The sequence below is a fragment of the Solea solea genome, chromosome 20, assembly GCF_958295425.1.
Source record: "Solea solea chromosome 20, fSolSol10.1, whole genome shotgun sequence".
NCBI classification, from domain to species: domain Eukaryota; kingdom Metazoa; phylum Chordata; class Actinopteri; order Pleuronectiformes; family Soleidae; genus Solea; species Solea solea.
The window spans coordinates 15,538,885-15,556,664 of NC_081153.1; the positions used below are offsets into that span (position 1 = coordinate 15,538,885).

The 17,780-nt window shown below is 39.8% G+C and overlaps 1 protein-coding gene across 3 annotated transcripts; it reads left to right on the forward strand.

Moving 5' to 3' along the window:
- Positions 1-1,970: 1,970 nt before the first annotated feature.
- tpd52 (tumor protein D52) lies at positions 1,971-17,248 on the forward strand. 3 transcript variants are annotated; one of them, XM_058619344.1, is made up of 7 exons: positions 1,971-2,110; positions 11,826-11,953; positions 12,285-12,433; positions 12,789-12,890; positions 13,592-13,633; positions 14,445-14,493; positions 15,739-17,248. In XM_058619344.1, the coding sequence occupies exons 1-7, from the start codon at positions 2,092-2,094 to the stop codon at positions 15,859-15,861; spliced, it is 612 nt and encodes a 203-aa protein (XP_058475327.1). In that variant the 5' UTR covers positions 1,971-2,091; the 3' UTR covers positions 15,862-17,248. The 3 variants fall into 3 exon arrangements, with proteins under 3 accessions (XP_058475327.1, XP_058475328.1, XP_058475329.1); XM_058619345.1 differs by lacking the exon at positions 13,592-13,633; XM_058619346.1 differs by lacking the exons at positions 13,592-13,633; positions 14,445-14,493; positions 15,739-17,248 and having other exon boundaries at positions 12,789-12,894.
- The last annotated feature ends 532 nt before the right edge of the window (positions 17,249-17,780 follow it).

Sequence of the window (17,780 nt, forward strand, 5' to 3'; positions counted from 1 at the left end):
GTTTAAGTAAATAATTACTTTAATTTTCTTATTATTATTGTCTATATTGTTATTGCAACAATAATTAGATATTAATTTATCAATGGATTAAAGCAGCTGCAGATTAAAGAGCATATGTAGATTATGTGTACGTGTTATTTTTCTGGCTATTTCTTTCTCAAAAATGTTCTATTAATACGGTATTACATTAATATTAACACTCCATTATGGTAGGGCAGCTCTCTTTTTCTAAAAAAAATATAACTTTATCATAGATCCTATGGCACCGTAATATAATATATAGCAAATCCACATACAATATTGTATATTTGTCCCAGATACAGGACACACAAGCAATATGTGAGTTTAACAAAGTAATTGTGATGTGTTGTTATTCTAATGTGAAACTGGCACCAAAGTCAAGAGAGATGTTATAGCCTGGAGTAAAGTTTTCTCCACACATTAGCATTTACTGTTTCTCCAGTTTGGTTTGTTGCTGTTCCTTGTATTCATGGGTCCAGCAGGTGTCACTCTTTCACGTCAACATCCCTGTCTCTCGTGTGTGCGTGTGTGCGCGTGTGTGTGTGTGTGTGTGTGTGTGTGACACTTGACATGGTTGAGTGTATAGTTTCAATCCTGTCCAATTAATGGCTTCATACTCAGAGTGTGAACAAGAAGGTTTTGATTACAATACGGTGGGGGTTGTATACCCAGCTGTAATGGATGAATTCCCAATGGGGTAATAAGGCACATCATGAGTGATGTTTTCTTCTATTTACTGCCCCCTGCTCACAAAGAAGCATTGCTATGCTTGACATTATTGAGTGATGGTGTTATTTACTTGCTGTAGGATGGTGTATGTGTCGGTCAAGTATGATATAAATGAGCTTTGCAGTCACTGCGATTAAGTCACTGCCACTATTAAAAAAATAATTTCAAAACATTTCAACTTAAATTTTCCAAATAGATGTGTTTAAACTAGTGGTGGTTTCAGTATAAGTGCTGGGCAAAAGCCCAGTAGTTCAAGTTCCAGTGTTTTGATTATGATATAAATTATCTAAATATGTCCATCAAAACAAAAACAAATGAAAACAGATCTGGAAGAGCAATGAAGATGTGAAATGGACCAAAAATGGACCCAGCAATAGCAGATGAATAAATTCTGTAGCCTAATCACAGCAGATCCTAGGGCTGAAAATAATTAAATTCATGATCGGAGAAGTTACTCATGTGTGAACTCACAGATAACCATAAACCCTCCTTTTCACTCAATTTGTGTTATTCAAAAAACGTGACATTGCAGTTTGTCCTCTTTTGTGACACTGCCTTAAGACATAATCTATAAATAGCGCAAACAGCATTTGCATTTTGAAAGAAATGCATTGAGTTACTCTCTGTCCATCATGAGAACCAAGTACCTTGTATTTTATTGTATTTTTTTTCATTATCCTGGAACTTTTGATAAGATCAAAAATCAAGAAGGAATAATAAAAATAATTTAATATCTTTTTAAAAGGACAGTGCAAAAAACAACAACAGCTATAACATAACTTGCCGTTTACATCAACAAATCTACTTCACATATATTCACATATATTTCAGGTTGGAAATAATGAAACTTGGAAAAACATGAATAATATAAAGTAAAGGGAGGTTAAAAAAAAGATAATTTATTTATTGGAGGAATCGATTGTTTTAATTGTTTACTAGTTCAAAACATTTTAGTTGTCTATTCAGTTTAGAGTTCATTGCAATGAGAACATGTGAGAATTAAGTTACATTTTTTGCAGTGTTATGTTCTCAAACAGTTACCCGGTTGTTATAAGAAAAAAAAAACGTGTAAAGTAAAATAAAGTACAAAGAATCTACAGTTTATTTCATCCCTCCACTGCTGTGTTGATGACTTCAAAGTGGATCCACGTGCTCTCCTCTGTTTACACTGCTGCGCGATGACGTCACAGTGGAGCCCCACCCCGCACGTCGAGCTGCCTGGCAACATGAGGGAGAGGACAGGAAGGCGTGCAGCAGCAGCAGCAGCAACGGCAGCCAGCTGAGCAACCTGCACACTGTGGACGTCAAAACTGCCCGAAAACACATCGCTTCACCGCACAGATGGACGACACAGAGAAAGGTACTTGTCTCGTCTCATGTGTGTCATTGTGTCAGCGTTGTAACACGTAATGTTGTCAAAGTACTTTGTCGCACAAGAAAGTTAGCAAAAGGGGGCTAATTTTGCGCAGTGACGAAAGTTTGTGTGTTGACAACATATGCTACTTTTCAAACTAGAAAAGGAAATGGTTCTTTTGACTGACTTCTCTCTGAAAATGGCGTTTGAACATCGAACAAATGAGAGGCACAAATGTAGGTCATTGTTTATGACAAATAACACGGAAGTTATTAATACTGTACAGCATTTGTTCCAACACGTAGGCAGCCACCATGTCATGTCAGTTAATCATAAATAAGGAAGTTGTTGTTGTTAAATTGCCCTAATTCTTTAACAGGCACTTTGGTTTGAACAATTAACACCCACTAATGCGATCTTGTTCTTACATTATTTTGTACAAAGCAGTGTGAATAGAAGCTGTACAAACAGGTTACACCCTTTTTTAACAGCTTCCCACATGTTTCCTTAAAGACACCATTTTATCTCTTCCAGTCAGGTCACACTGTCTACATATCTGTCACCGTTGTAATCACGGGGGCACACTTTAGTTCGAAAGTAGCATGTTCCTCTTCTGTAACAGTCTGCGATTGAGGTCAAACAGGCCTGAGCACATGTGTGGGACTGCCAAGCATTTTATAATAGAATTCACTTATTTACACTCAACGGCCACTGTATGACAAAGGACATCAGTAAAAGTGGCAGGAATGAGACTTGCTTTAAGGTTTGAGAGGTTGCATGTTTAGAGATGATCTTCTGCAGACCTTGGATGTAACAAGTGGTTATTTGATCTACTGTTGTTGTTTTTTTAATAAGTTTAAAGTCTCATCTGCTCCATGAAGACCACTCCTCTGTAGGTGCTAGTGTTTATAAGTAGTTGAACAGGTGTATTTCATAAAGTGGTCAGTGAGTGTATAAAGAGGACATTTAAATTAAATGCTTTGAAGACATTCTACCTGTTATTCCTGCCCCCGGCCTCTCCTGCAACTCCCTGAGCTTTTCTAGTCCTACCAGGCATCATCATTCCTTCAACTACTGTCTTGACTCGGGGTTGTGTGCTAATAGTTACTTATTAGCAGAGCTGCTTTTAGTCAGAAGTTTAGTTGACTAAAATACTTGGACATTTGTTTATCCTGAGGAGACGCTGGGCAAAAAATGTCACAGACCTGCCTTAATCTTCAGTCCTGGGTTCAGAAATATAATTTCCTGTTGTCTGCATGCTCCTGCCCCAAGATGAAAAAATTGGAGCTTAAGTTAGAGCTAGAGGTGCAGTATATTTTGTAAATCAACACAACATCAAAGTATGCAACCTTTTAAGGTGCGATATTTTATGCTAAATATCTGTCCAAATAAATTTGAAATATGAATATAACATGACAATCTCATAATATTTGGTTTTAGTCCCTGTTTTTGTGGATATCTTGTCATGTGATCACAGTGCCTCTTGGGATGTGAAGTTTACTTTCTTTTATTGCCTGACTAGTTTTCCCTCATGATGTGTGTGTTACTGGTCAACAAACAATTTAGGCACCAAATGTCTTTTTTGTGTCTCTGTCAGTCGTCCTAAAACGATCTTAATCCTAATCACAATGCTCGTGCTTCCTTGTGGTTTACATTAGCAACGGTTTCAGTTGGTGGTGCATCAATTCAAAAATAATGGTGGACTGTTACATGACAAAAAAGTGAGACAAAACAAAATCTCTTTTTCTTCCCTCTGCAGAAGTAAATTAAAGTACATAAATATCATCATGGGAACAACTGACTTCTCTTTTTTTATAGTCATGCTGTCATGACAACAGTGAAGTTCATTTTAGTATCACACCTTTTGTGCAGGTATGGCAGTGAATCATTTACCTCGTCACTGAGCATCAGCCTACAGAGACACATTAAAGCCAAATTATCATGACACATCCAGTCATTTTTGTTTAAACTGTTTTTTTGGTTGTTGTGTTCAGGTGTTTTGTCAGTGTTTCTGGGTGAACATTGAAAAATATGACAAGTTGCTAAGTTAGCATGTTTAGCAGTGAGGAGGTCAGGTGGTAACAGGGCAGTGGAGTATTGTCATTGCATTAGGGGTGGGAATCACAACACGACATATGGTCCACGATACCAATAACATCACAATACAACGATTCTGTGACAACAAATGTATTGCACGTCAATCATAGTGATACATCACGATATCTAACTGAAAAAAACAAAACGTCCGTGAAAAGTTAAAAGTGCAGTAAAACTGACAGGGACTGTTTACTTTAGAGTGCCTTAAGTTGTTAATTAAAATATCAATATTTGCCCTGGCATATCGATTATCATATTGCACGAGGAAGGACGACGATATATCACCAAATCCATATGCTGACCCACTCCTACTTTTCATAATGATCTTTTAAGATCATTGTGTCCCTTTTTGCTTGCTTATGAATTTATGTCAGAAATACTAACTTTTTTGTTAAGTGTCTTTAGGGAGTAGTTTATGGAAGAGTTGATTATCATTTCTTAGTATTTATCTGAAGAAAAAAAATTAATTAATTAAGGAATTTTACTTCAAAATTGTTTAAAATATTCCAGAAAACCTCTGATACTTTGTGCTTTCATGAGGGAAGCGTTTGGCTGAAGTCAGATGTTCAGAAATGTGACCGATGCGTCTTGTTTTTCAGCTCGAATGTCTAATGAGATTGATCGTGAGCCATGGCCAACATTTCTGACTTATTAGATTTAAATGAGACACAACTGGAAGCTCTCAGCTGTCACAGCAAACATGCCACTACTGTGTATGTACAGCTGACTTGTTGGTTTCAAAGATTTTGAACAAAACATTTTACCTGTATCTACAGTGATACAAGATACAGTATATCAATATCAGGATTTTGTCACTGTACTAATAAGTGACTTTTCATCTTGCTTTCTTAGAAAAAGTCTAATATAACTATTACAAGTGTGATACCATTGTATTATAAGTACAGCATCAACTATGCTCACACTTGGTTGTCAGTCATAATAGATGTTATATGTTTTTTCAGAACATTACCGAGAAATACATGTTTTTCAGCACAGTCATGGCTGACACAATGTTCTCATGGGGTTTGATGTGGATCATTACTGAATTAAGCTCATTTCCCAGAATCTGTAGCTGTTTCTTTGAAAAGTGTCTGCTCTAATTGCATTTTATATCACAAAGATTAAACTCTACGCTCCATTCTACGATGCAGTGGCCATTGAATTTGTCTGCTTTCTCTGCTTCTTTGAGGAGAATTCTTCAATAATCTGTGAGATTTGTCTGAGCGCAGCTCTCACCTGTCTGATAACTCTGGCAGTGCACACACACGCGTGTAGTATCTTCCAACATGACACTGTACAGAGGAACTTTAGGCCCCACTGTCAAAGGGAACAGTGTGGAAATCAGTCCTACATCACTTCCAGTATTTTGTTGTGAATTGAGAGCTTTGACTATTGTGAGATGTCACTGAAAGTGCTGTTATTATCCTAACAACCTGTTGTAGAAATAGAATACAAAACTTAATTTACCACCATTACTATGTATTTAGTTTAGAGAGAACGTTGCACTCAGCCCTGTTTGGACAGTTGGTGGTGGACTGTGTACATTGTACGTGAGAAATTCTTATCACCAGGGACAGGCTGCTGCTTCTTCCACATCAGCGTTGTTTCTGTAATGCACAAAAGTCTCAGGGCATCACCAGCTCTGTTGTTTTTATGGCTGTCAAATTCTGTGATAATTGGCTTTTGGATTGAAAAGATGTGACTGGAAGTTGGTCAGTCAGTTTGCAAACTGTAAATGAGTTTAACTCATACAATGTGTATATGTAAACCTAAAGCATGTCTTGAAAAAACCTACAGGTTTAAGAGAGCTACGGTCATGTTTAATAGTGTACGCGAATATCGCACTAAATACTTGACACTTTATCCCATAGAAGCCTTTTACCTGAAAATATAGTTATTTTAAAACTTTGTACATGTTTTTCATATTCTGAGGTGATAGAGAAATAATTATACTGTATGGTCATTATGGCATTGCTAAAACAACATGTCTGATGTTGGAGTCCTGCAGATGCCAAACCCTTTGTATGAAAAAAGTTTCCACCTCTCTACAGTCTTCATCCCTTAGCGAAGATAAATGGCTGCTGACCTTAGTTTCAGTTTTACAAGCAATATAAGAATGGTAGATTCTTGTACAACATGTAATGTTTCTACATTTCAACAAAAATAGTGTCTAAATCCATAGAAATCTGAATTTCTATTCAAGAAAATTAAATTGCTATAGCTTCAGGAGCAAAGCCCATATGAAACAGAGAGAGGATTTAAATATTCGGGACTACTTATTTGCCATATTGTGTGTATTTGTCACCAGCAGATCGGCTACTCAGTGCCCTTTGTTGCATGTTGTACCTGCTCAAGCTCTCCCTGTAAACTCCCATGATCCCCTGCTGCTTCCCGACTTCATCAAACTGTCTTTGTTTTGATTGGGAGACCCCAGCATCAGAAATCACATATTGTGTTTTTAAATCTTCTAATTTTACTCATGACAATACAATCAGTATTCACATTTCCTCAAATACAAACATGATGTAAATGCTGGTCTACAGAGAGTCTATAAGATTAGGTTGATGTTGAGATGTTGTCGTGAGGGGAACACACGTTTCTATATTTGCTCCTCGCCTCAGTTTTCCCATGATGCACATGTAACGGCAAGCTCGCTGCATTCACAGTCATCCGTGTCTCATGACTCTCGTTATAGACTAATCATGTGACAGGGTATGTCATGAATAGTAAGATAATTGATCTCATGTTGTGCTTCATTAACCACTTGAAAATGGCTGGCTGTTCCTGTGGATGAGTGTCATTGTGGATCAGCTTTTTAAAATCTAAAATCTGTTTTCTCTGATAAATCAATGCATCAAACAGTCTTAAATTTACATGTAAAGTTTGGATTACAGAATATTTTCAACACAACTTTTTAAGATTTTAGATTATTTTTAATTCAATAAAATTCAATAAGTAAGTTACATGTTTGTTTTTTTGTATTTAATAAGTGTCACATGAATCCAGTGTAGAAAGTGAAAACCACCACTGTTTTCTTGTGAATCCTGAATCCTGAACGCCTTGGAGCGTTCAGGACTGTGTATCACGTGTCTCTCCTGATATCGGGTATTTCCTGGAGAAGATCACATAAACATGCTCATCTGGCAACAGAGGAATGTTTGCAACAAGGTCCTAAACTCATTGCACAGAACATGACTGGTCTGTTCTGCATTTGACATTTGTGTGCAGTCATTCCCTTTTCCTATTATACTTAAATCAAGACATCTGGTTGTAAAATGACAGCTGGAACACGTGGAATGATGCTGCTCATTGGCACACTTTAATTGTCTTTGAATAGCTCATGTATTTATTAGTCCATTAATAAAATATAACTGTTTAATGGTAACAAATGCTACAAAAAAATGGAATAAACTCAGTAACCGCTTATTGAACAACACTAACAGGTTCGTCTCTCCTAGCTACATTTTATGTCTGCACTGTAGAGCAATTATATTGACAAGTATTTTCATTAAAAAAATATTTATAGATTTATTATAAATACATGAAAAAGGTCATCAAAACTATTTACTAAAGTTTTATTGACTTGGCAACATTTGTCAAGTTCTTGAGAACAAACACCTATCGTACCAATTCTTCAGTCTATCTCTATTATAGATATAGCATGTAACAGTTCTGTTTTAAAATATCTAAAAGTAACAAGTAATTCCTTATATATATATACACACACACACACACACACACACACGTTACCACATAGATAGTGCATGATAGCTAGTGCGGCCTCAGGCATCTTCTCCCTTTTATTCAAACTGACTAAGCATTAACTGGTGCTACAAGATGGACGGGCCACCCTGGATTATCGCTTTGCTGTAATCTGGGACACTGCAGATTATGCTTTTCATCTAATGCGCCTCCACCACACACACACACACACATCACGTGACTAGCCCACACAAATGGACCCGCTTTTATTTCCTCCTTGTATGACAGGCTTGATGATGGAAAGTGAGTGAGTGTGGGAGGGAGGGAGGGATGTGACAGAGAGACCTGACTCTATTGAAACTGGAGTGTCACGCAATATCACTTCAGCGCTAGCTCTGCTAACGGTGGCTAGCATATGAAAACTGGCACAAAATGGATATTTGAAGGATAAGATGAGATTGTACTTTGGGAGTAATTAGTGTGCGTCTCCTGTAACAGCTGCTTTAATGCACAGGTAACTTATTAACAGCGGGAAGAGGTTTCTCAGCACCTCCTGCAGCACAGGAAAATGGACTATGGCTCCCTTTGACTCTGACCCTCCGAACTCACACACATACTTAAACATTAAGTGTGTCTCACTGCCACACAAGGAATCCAGGAGGCTGTAAACAAGGACACTCAGCCAACACGCGCCTGCATCACATGCAGACAATAAGCAAACTTGGCTGGTTTTGCTGAGGTGGAGGTGGTGGTCGTCAGTGAGATCAGCAGCTCCGCAAACTTACGTGAACATGGATCCTCTGGAGGAATACCACTCTCCGTTTGACTTTGAACAAGGAGTCAACACCAGGTACCTCTACCTCTCCCCGACCTACTGTGACACGCCGCCCAGCTCGCCAGCTGTCGCAACCAGAGGTATCACAAGGAGGACAGGGAGAGGCTGGATAAAGGATGTGAGGGCAGTGTGTGGATGTGTGTGTGGTACAAATGTGTTTGGGATGTTTGTGAGAGCACGAACCAGAAGGGAGAGAGAACGGGTGATAATTAGTTATTATTAGGCCTGTGTGTGACTGCAGTTTGTCTTCAACTTCTTCACTCATGGATTATTTTGTTATGGTTATTCTAACTTTGTTTATTCCTTCATTGTCTCATGTTTTCAGCTGACTTGCCTTTTGTCTGAGGAGTTTTACTGAACATGCAAATCACAAATTGATTCACACTAACGCACCTGACTGTGTGCAATAGCCTATAGTGGTAGCCTGACCTGTAAATAAACACCGTTTCACGACTCTGCACGCAGGCTTTTGTTTTGCCACTTCATCAGAATGTGAACTTAAACATACCTCGTTAAAACTGCCTATTTTCAACAACTGTGATAGAACTTCTGTGAGATTCATGTGCTAAACAGGTTGGACGTTTGTGTTGTTGTTGGCCGAGACACAGCGAGTGTCCGTTACACAATTCTGTCTCTGTAAGCAGGTGTGTATCTGTGTGTTCAGTGTGTTTGTGTGTCAGTGTGCTGTGTCACCAGTGAGAGGAAGAGGAAAGGGCAAATGTAAGACAAGGAGACAGACGAGGGGAAAAGTGCCCGAGGGCAGATGAAGTGTAACACTTCAGAGCTGCAGCAGTAGAGTGGTTCTAGCTCCGTGGCCTGAAAAGTGGATTTCCTCTGTTTTCTCTTCTCTAGCTCCACAATATATCGACATTATCCGCCACTAGCTCCACTCCCAATTCCTGCACATTCTGACATTATGCCCGAGATGTATCCAGTGAGCTCGGCTTATTCCCATGCTGTTAATTAAATGTGAAAACGAGTGTTGCTGCTCCCTTGGAACGCTGAGAAATGTCATTTCACTAGAAGCTCTTCAAGCAGCTATGTGCAAATACCAACACAGCCTGTGGGGGAGTGAATGTATACTTTCAGACTCTTTTTGATTTCCCTCACTCTCTCTCTCTGTCCTGTGCAAACAACCCTGTGTTTTAACTCAAATGTTTTTGAAAGTGCAGGGAGTATAAGAGAAGTATGTGTGTGTGTGTGTGTGTGTATGTGTGTGGAATGAGGTGGGAGGAGAGGATATGGTAAAAAAAAAAAAAGTTATTCAAAAGGTCACAGCACATGCCTGGTACTGTGTCGAAATAGTTGTAAAGTGGCGTGTTATTAAATATCTTTAAAATGAAAAACTAACCTGTGCAAGCAAAGTATGAAGAGCATCTTAGCACCAGTTAAGAGAAAAACAAAGTCTTAAAGTATATGACATTTACTGTACTTAAGTATCAAAATTCATTTTCTGATATAAATTGTACTTAAGTTTGAGAAGTAAAAGTATTAAAAAAGTGAAGTGTTAGGATTGAGCCATGGTGGCTCAGTGGTAGGGCAAGTAGTCGTTCAAATGGAAGGTTGCGGGTTCAATTCCTGGCTCTGCTAGTCTATATGTGTCCTTGAGCAAGACACTTAACTCCATGTTGCAGCGTGTGAATGGGTGAATATAGCAGCTCATCAAGACTAGAAGAAGCTCTATATAAATACAGACCATAATACCAACTCTTCTTCTTCTGATTTTATTTGGTAGTAACGAGTAACAAAAATAAACTCACTGTTTCCTCTTTGCATATCAGGTGATACCAAAAGATCAACAATCGATTGCCTAGCAATGTATTTTTGTTTATTTACCGTGTAAATAGACGGATGTTCCCTTTAGCCTCCTACTGTAATTACACTGCACTGGGCCACATTTCTGTGTGGAGCCATGTTTAAACAGTTCATTGAATTTAATTGTTCTATTTTGATTGTTCCATGTTCAAAAAAAAAAATATAATCTGGATTGCAACATCTGTCAGAATATCTGATATTTTCCCCCAAGTGGTTCAGTCTTGGAAAAAAAAAACAATTTTGTTTCTCCTCTCAGTTCATAATACTGTTTCATTTCCTGCTGAGATGAGATTATACACCAGAGATATCTCCTGCCCCTCACACTTTTATTTACTTTCCCCCTATTGTTCCTCTAAAGGATGAAAAGAAAAAAAAAAAATTGACCTGCGGGCCAGTTTGGGGTCTCCTGACTCCAGCTCGGCTCAGGCTCGACACATCCTGACCCGCCGTTGACTGACAGATCCTAACAACCCCTCTGCTCGTGTTCTCTCATGCTGTCTGAGCCCAGGATGTCTCCATCTAGAAACTTCTATGTATTATTGATGCACTGCTGCTCCCTACAAGTCAGAGCTCTGCCAGAGACGGCAACATCAAAGACCAGTGTGTGTGTGTGTGGAGTGAAATTATGACTGTGGCTGTGGAAGGGAGCTTTGTTCGGTTGCTGAACTCTTCCTTACACAGCAAGCAAGCAAGCAATCTTTTGCAAATAGAGTGGATTTTTATCTAAAGTTCACTCACTGCCCACTTGATCAGGTGCACAGGATACATGTTTAAGAGATGGGGCTCCATTCAGAGAGGCTCTCCTACAATGGTTGTAATTAGTGGTTATTAGTGTGGTTTACTTTTTTTTTATCATTTTACACAAAGAAATTGGTTGTGCGTGTAAATCCCAGTTGTTTGTCAGTGTCTAAAATACTCATGCCCATAATTGGCACCAAAAAACAGATTTTCACACCGATGAAGATACTGTAGATGGAGTGTCTGCTCTAAGTGATGCCATTCAGACTAGTTTTATTTAGTAGATTAGCTACTAGAATGAACAGTTGTTCAAAATGAAAAGCTTCTCCTTCTTGGCTGCCACTTCTCACCAAACAGGGTTGGGTCCTGTGTGAGTGTGTGTTTTTTTGTCAAACAACATGAGCCTCTCCTTTTAATGCCACCTGTTTGTTGTCACACAGACTGCAAACACAGACAGGCAGTCACCTGTGACCATGACTTATATCATACAAGGAAACCTATCAATCCAACATTGACCTACTGATTGCTCTCCAGATTCCCAGCAGCATACGGATTCAGCCCCAGAGGTGGGAGAAGATGCAGCCACGTCAGTCGGTCCCTCATCCCCTCCACCCGCCATGACGGAGGAAGAGCGGCAGGAGCTGCAGGAAGACTTGGTCAAGGTCAGGGGGGGGGGGGGGTCAGGGATTAAAGAGGCCGTGATTCAATGAGTCAACTGTGGGAAATGTTTAGAAATATTATGACAGTGTTGTATAAATAAACTGTAAATCCAACACTTGCTCTAATGACGTTGAAGCTGCTGAAAAATCAACTTTTTTTGAATACTTCATGTAAAATACAGTATAATAAAACAGTCTACTTTAATACAAAGAGGTGTGTTTGAGGCATCTTGTAATACAAGTTGGCATTGGTTTGGATTCGGTGTGTCACTTAATTATTTTTTACTTGGTCACAATAATGTGTATTGCTTCGCTTGTGTGTACCTGTGTCTAGGTGGAGGATGAGATCCAGACTCTGTCCCAGGTCCTGGCAGCCAAGGAGAGGCAGTTGGCGGACATCAAGAGGAAGCTGGGCATCACACCTTTGAATGAGCTCAAACAGAACATCTCCAAAACCTGGCAGGACGTCACCACCTCCACCGCGTACGTGCCGGTCCACCAGCACCACAGTACTCTGATAAAGACCAGATAAAACATAAAACAAGATTAGCTCATTCTCTATCAGTCCCACAATGGGGAGAATATATATTTTTTTGTCCTCTACTCATTTCATCATGACATTTTTTGCCCTGAAAACATTGTCAGAAAAGATGCCTCTGCTCTTCAGTGGTTTTCTGGCTGAAACTGAGTTTTGTGTCACAGGAAATGAACAACATTCTGATGCTTTCAGGCTTTTTTAAAATGAAACAGAAAAGGAGGTTTAGTGCTGACCTTGATGCTGCTGTTTACGCTTTGATCTCTGTCTCTTTTCATCACCCTCATATCCTTTCTCTTTCAGCTATAGGAGGACTTCTGAGACGCTCTCTCAGGCGAGTCTGAAGGCCTCGGCAGCTTTTTCTAATGTTGGCTCAGCCATCACCCGGAAGCTTGAGGATGTGAGGTGAGACAGAGGAGACATGTTTGGACCTGCTCTTAACAATTACAGTTTCTGGAGCACCAGTTTTCTATTTTTGTATTTTCCAACTTGCTTAATGTGAAACAAGTGACTTATTATTTAATAGGATTTGTATGTTGTGTACCGACAGGATACAAGCAGTTGCTGTGTAGTGACCAAACACAATAGATTTGTCAATATTAGCAGTTAGAGTAGATGTAGCTCTGGTTGACCCACACCCACCGCAGCACCGCATCCTAATCCTAGTCTTCTCCCCTGTCATCCTTCCTTCTCTGTGGATTACTGAGCTGCAAACAAGATTATTAGGCCTTTTCAAAGCTGCAGTGTGCTGAGAATTGCAGCCTCATGGATGAGCTGCTACACAAAGCTTGCTTGGGGATGGGTGTGTGTGTGGGGGGGAGGGGGGAGTGAGGAGTGACCTGACAGGTGTCAAAGAGGGCAGAGTGTGTGTGTGTGTTAGATGACAAGATTTTCCCCCTCACAAGACAGGATTAGCCCTTTCCCCACTTTGTTAATGCACAATTGATCTAAATAGGATAAAACAGGATTAATAGGATGAATTCATTGAATAAATTAGCTGTATTTGCTGTATTTTGTGCTCCTGTGATATGTGCTTTGCTTGGTCTTTCTTTGTAAAACTGTCTTCACTAATGCCTCCTTTCTTCTCTGTAATGCTGTCGGAATAGCATGCGCTCATTACAACACTCCACTAGCATGCCTGTCATGAGGTAAGGGGACATGAGCCAGTGTGTCTTAATGAGCCACGACACTTCTGCATGACAAGACAAGAGTTAGTTTGTTTGTTTGTTTGTTTGCTACGTGTAGAAAACAAAAACAAGCATGTGTGTAGCTGATATCGAGACCTGTGCGTCTGCTGGAGAGCCACTTTATCAGCGAGGCTGCAGCTCCGTTCATCTCACATGACCAGACTTTAGTGTCGTCGCGCTCGCGGAGGTCCAGCGAAAATCTAGCAACACTGAGATAAAACACAGCAACACCTACGTATAGAAATACCGATTTGTAGAAGTCGCACATTCACCACCAGAAGCAAATGTCTGGTTTTATGGGATTAGAGCTGCAACTAACTGCTTTGTAATTACAGAGACCACATTAGTCTGGTTTATTGTGGGTTTTTTTTTTTTGCTCCATAATTCTATTTAAATGTGGGTTTTTCCACATGCAAGTTGAATCAATTAAACGTACATTTTCTAGGTGCTAAATTTTTTTTTATCTCTGGAAGAAATGTGTCACCTGTTTCCCCCCTGAGATCTTTTCTCCTCATGAAATCAACACTTAATAGCAGCGTTTCAGTAGAATGGGGTCAGTTTAGAAAACCCTGCATTGTCTGTGCCGAGTATCCGATAACATGACCTTTTAAAGGTGTGATCACAGTGGAAGTTCTGCTCCACATACGGATACTTGTCTGCATGCTCTCTTTCCAAAACGCAAATGCAAGCCTATGAAAAGGAAGTATTTCAGTTCTGCCACCTTGTTGGTTTAATGTCTTTTTTTCTTTCTTTAATCTTTTTCCTTTGACAGAAATGCACCAACTTTCAAGTCATTCGAGGAGAAAGTGGAGACTTTGAAGGTAAAGGATTAAAAGCAGCACTTGTCGCCACATGTTCAGACACAAACACTGTTATATTAAGTGGATGGGTAAAAAAAAAAAACTCATTCTATAGACCTTGCCACAAAATCAATGCATCACATTCACAGCTTTGTTAACTCTTCACAAAAGGTCACAGATGCGTCAGGTTTTCTCATATTTTCATGAAAAGAGAAATTAAATACAATTTTTTTTTAATCAACATTTGAAAAGTGATTTTAAAAACGTCTTTTAATCACAGAATAAAAGGCACATGATGCGTCTCTTTTTTCAGAGAATGGGGGTCACTTTGACGTGACCTGATGTCTAATTGAAGCACAAACAGAGAGAATGTTTACAACACTGATTTAGTGTTATTTGATGATTATGATGACATACCAGCAGCTGGTTTCCTTGGTTTGAATCAGTTCTGTACGTGTCAAAAAGGTTGAAAAGTACAGATCACAGCACTACAGTGTGCGTCTCCTCAGAATAACAAACACAACACATTCACCCTTCACCAGTTCTGAGAGGTTGCTCTTCTTCACATGTCAATCTACGATTTTTATAGTGTTATAGAAAAATATTCTACAGGGTTACTACTTCAAGGCCCTTGAATGTTTTTGAAAAATCACCTTAAATAGACATGGGTCATTGGAAGTGCTTGAATTTTGTGTAAGAAAGAAGTTGAAGTTGATATTTAGGTAAATGTCTCCCTTCTTTATTACGACGCCACCTACTGTTTCACGCCCTGCATTGCTTGATATACGCAGACCAGGCCTACGCAGAACAAACGTCGAGTCGTAATGACTAGCGGCGTTGACGTGACATTCCGACGCAGAACAATGAGCGAGTAAAGTTAAGTAAAGAGAGAGCAAATGACGACATGAGGCCTGGGAGATGAAAATTTCAAAATTCCAAAAACTGACTTTGACCAAGATCTCAAGTTACCCTCCCATCTTAAGCTGTGTCAGAACATTCTGTCCTTGAATTTAAGAGAAATTGGCTCTGGAAAGTCCTTGAATTTTCATGTCGACCAAGGTGTGGAAACCCTGTTTTTTTTAAAAGTTACATTTTAGCAAACCCATTCTTTCAATTTGTATGGAATATAGACTCAACACGACGACAACACTTTAAAAATGAAAAGCGTCAATCTTTCATTTCAAGTTAAATAAACATAAATCTTTCATAAGTGTCCAAAACTTCACATCTAACATAAAAGTGAATAACTCTTTTTCTCTGCTTCAGACCAAAATGACCCCACCAGCATCTGCCACTGACCCCGAGGAGCCGGACAACAGCGGAGCGACCCCCGAGTCTTTGCTCACTCAGCCGGAGGATTCACCCACTCAGGAGATGCCGATGAACTGAGACTTGGCCAACGCCCACACTGATCCACTCACCCTCCACTCCCTCCCTCCCTCCTCACTTCACTTCACTTTACTTCCTAACCCCTGGACCATCACCACTGACCCCCCCACTCCCTCCCCAAACTGCCTGTGCCAGTCTCCCCCTATACTGAAAACAAATGACTTAACCCCAGCCGCCCTTGTCTTCTAATAGTCTGGTGTCTTTGTGTGAATTGTTCACCCACTAGTGTGGAAACTGAAAGCAGGGTGATTGGGTGGGTGGTTTTAGGAGCAGGCACGCGATCTCTTGTCAGTCGTTTCCTCTTTTTTTGTTGTTGCACCCCTCGTTATCTCTGCCAAATGTGGTCCGAGATTTGTTTTGTTGTTTTCTGTATCAAAATAACAGATTGTCACATGTTTGTATGCTTGCATGAAGTAACTGCACAAACTTAATTAGACAAGAATTTTCACTGAAAAACTTCACTGTGTGTGTGTGTGTGTGTGTGTGAGAACCAGGCAGACCTTGGTCTGTTGCTTCTGCATGGCCCATTATGATATGCTGGATTTATTATTATTATTGTTATTACAAGTTTTACCACCATTTTAGGGGCTATTCTTGGTTTACTAAGTGTTGCCTTGTTGGAGCCAATAATTCTCTTCACTGTCTAACACTGTGTTCAAAATATGAATGATTTCTCATAACCGTTTTTAAACGCTGCCCTTTTAAAAAACACATTTAAGAATAAATAAAGGCCACGATGAGATCGGAGGCAGAGCAAACGCAGTCGTGGGTTCGGCCTTGGCTCGAGGTGGGAGTGAAACAAATGTTTCTTCCAGAGCCAATATCAATATTTCAACACTTTTCCATTGTTTCTGTTCGGGAGGCTACACCTAGCCTCCTCATGGCAAGAGAATGCCCCACTTGTTTTAAATTTGATGAAGGATTAACTGATAAAGGGTAATATTAAAATATAGTATGGGGTCACCAAAGTTTACCAGTATTCTCTCTCTATATTTAGTTTTTTCTGCTCCTGTTTATTGTTTTGAGGAGTTTCTGGGACGATCTGATCAAAATGTTCTGTTACCAAAAACTCCAGTATGATATACAGTGTTTTCAACAGTCTGAGGCCACTTAAACTACTGAACACACACAACCTCCACGTCTGAACGCAAATCAGTGAGGATTTCAAACCGTCGCACACCGACTGATCCTCGCTCAGTGTTTTGGGAGAACTCCGTGTAAGACGGAGCGAGAGGGAGATGCTGAGCCTCGGCAGCGGTTGTGCTTTTAACATGAATACTGTATGTCCTCATGTGACTTCACTGTGACCCAGATCATGGAGGAAAGTCCTTTTCATATCAGCAGTGACAAATGTACGTGTAATAAATCATGCATACGGCATCACAGAGATACGCGTGTGACTTGTTTTTAAACTGTAATAGTTTATTAAATGCAGCTCGGATGCAACCTTACACTGTCTCTGTTTGTCAGTGAGGGAGAAGTGTATGTGAGGTTTAAGACTTGAAATCCTCACTCATCTGCACCGTCTAACTTGAACACAAGAGGGCAGCCAAGAACAAGCTGCACATGGACTGTCTCTGTAAGACTGGCTCCCAGAAAAGAGGTGGTGATTATGATATTTATATCATTTCACAGGAGAAAAGTTTACTTTCTAAAAGAGGTCCAGTATAAATGTGCTCCTGCCACTGACCATGCCAACGGCTTGGTTTATTTCACACGAGGAATGCATGTGCTGCCCGTGTTGGTTTAGGGTGATGGTCTGCCATTTCTGTGCAATAATCTGGATTTGTATCTCGACGTTGGTCTCTTATCAAATTCCATCACACCACACCCAAGTGGTCCGGATGACGCAGATTAACGACGGTTGTGAGCGTCTGGATTTGTTTGTTGCTCGTGTGCTCGTGAACAATTCATGTGAA

Bases quoted from the DNA above. Each gene is read 5' to 3' on its own strand.
- tpd52 (XM_058619344.1), top strand. The intron at 13,634-14,444 runs GTAAGGGGACAT...TTCCTTTGACAG, and splicing joins ACTAGCATGCCTGTCATGAG to AAATGCACCAACTTTCAAGT. The intron at 14,494-15,738 runs GTAAAGGATTAA...TCTCTGCTTCAG, and splicing joins AGAAAGTGGAGACTTTGAAG to ACCAAAATGACCCCACCAGC.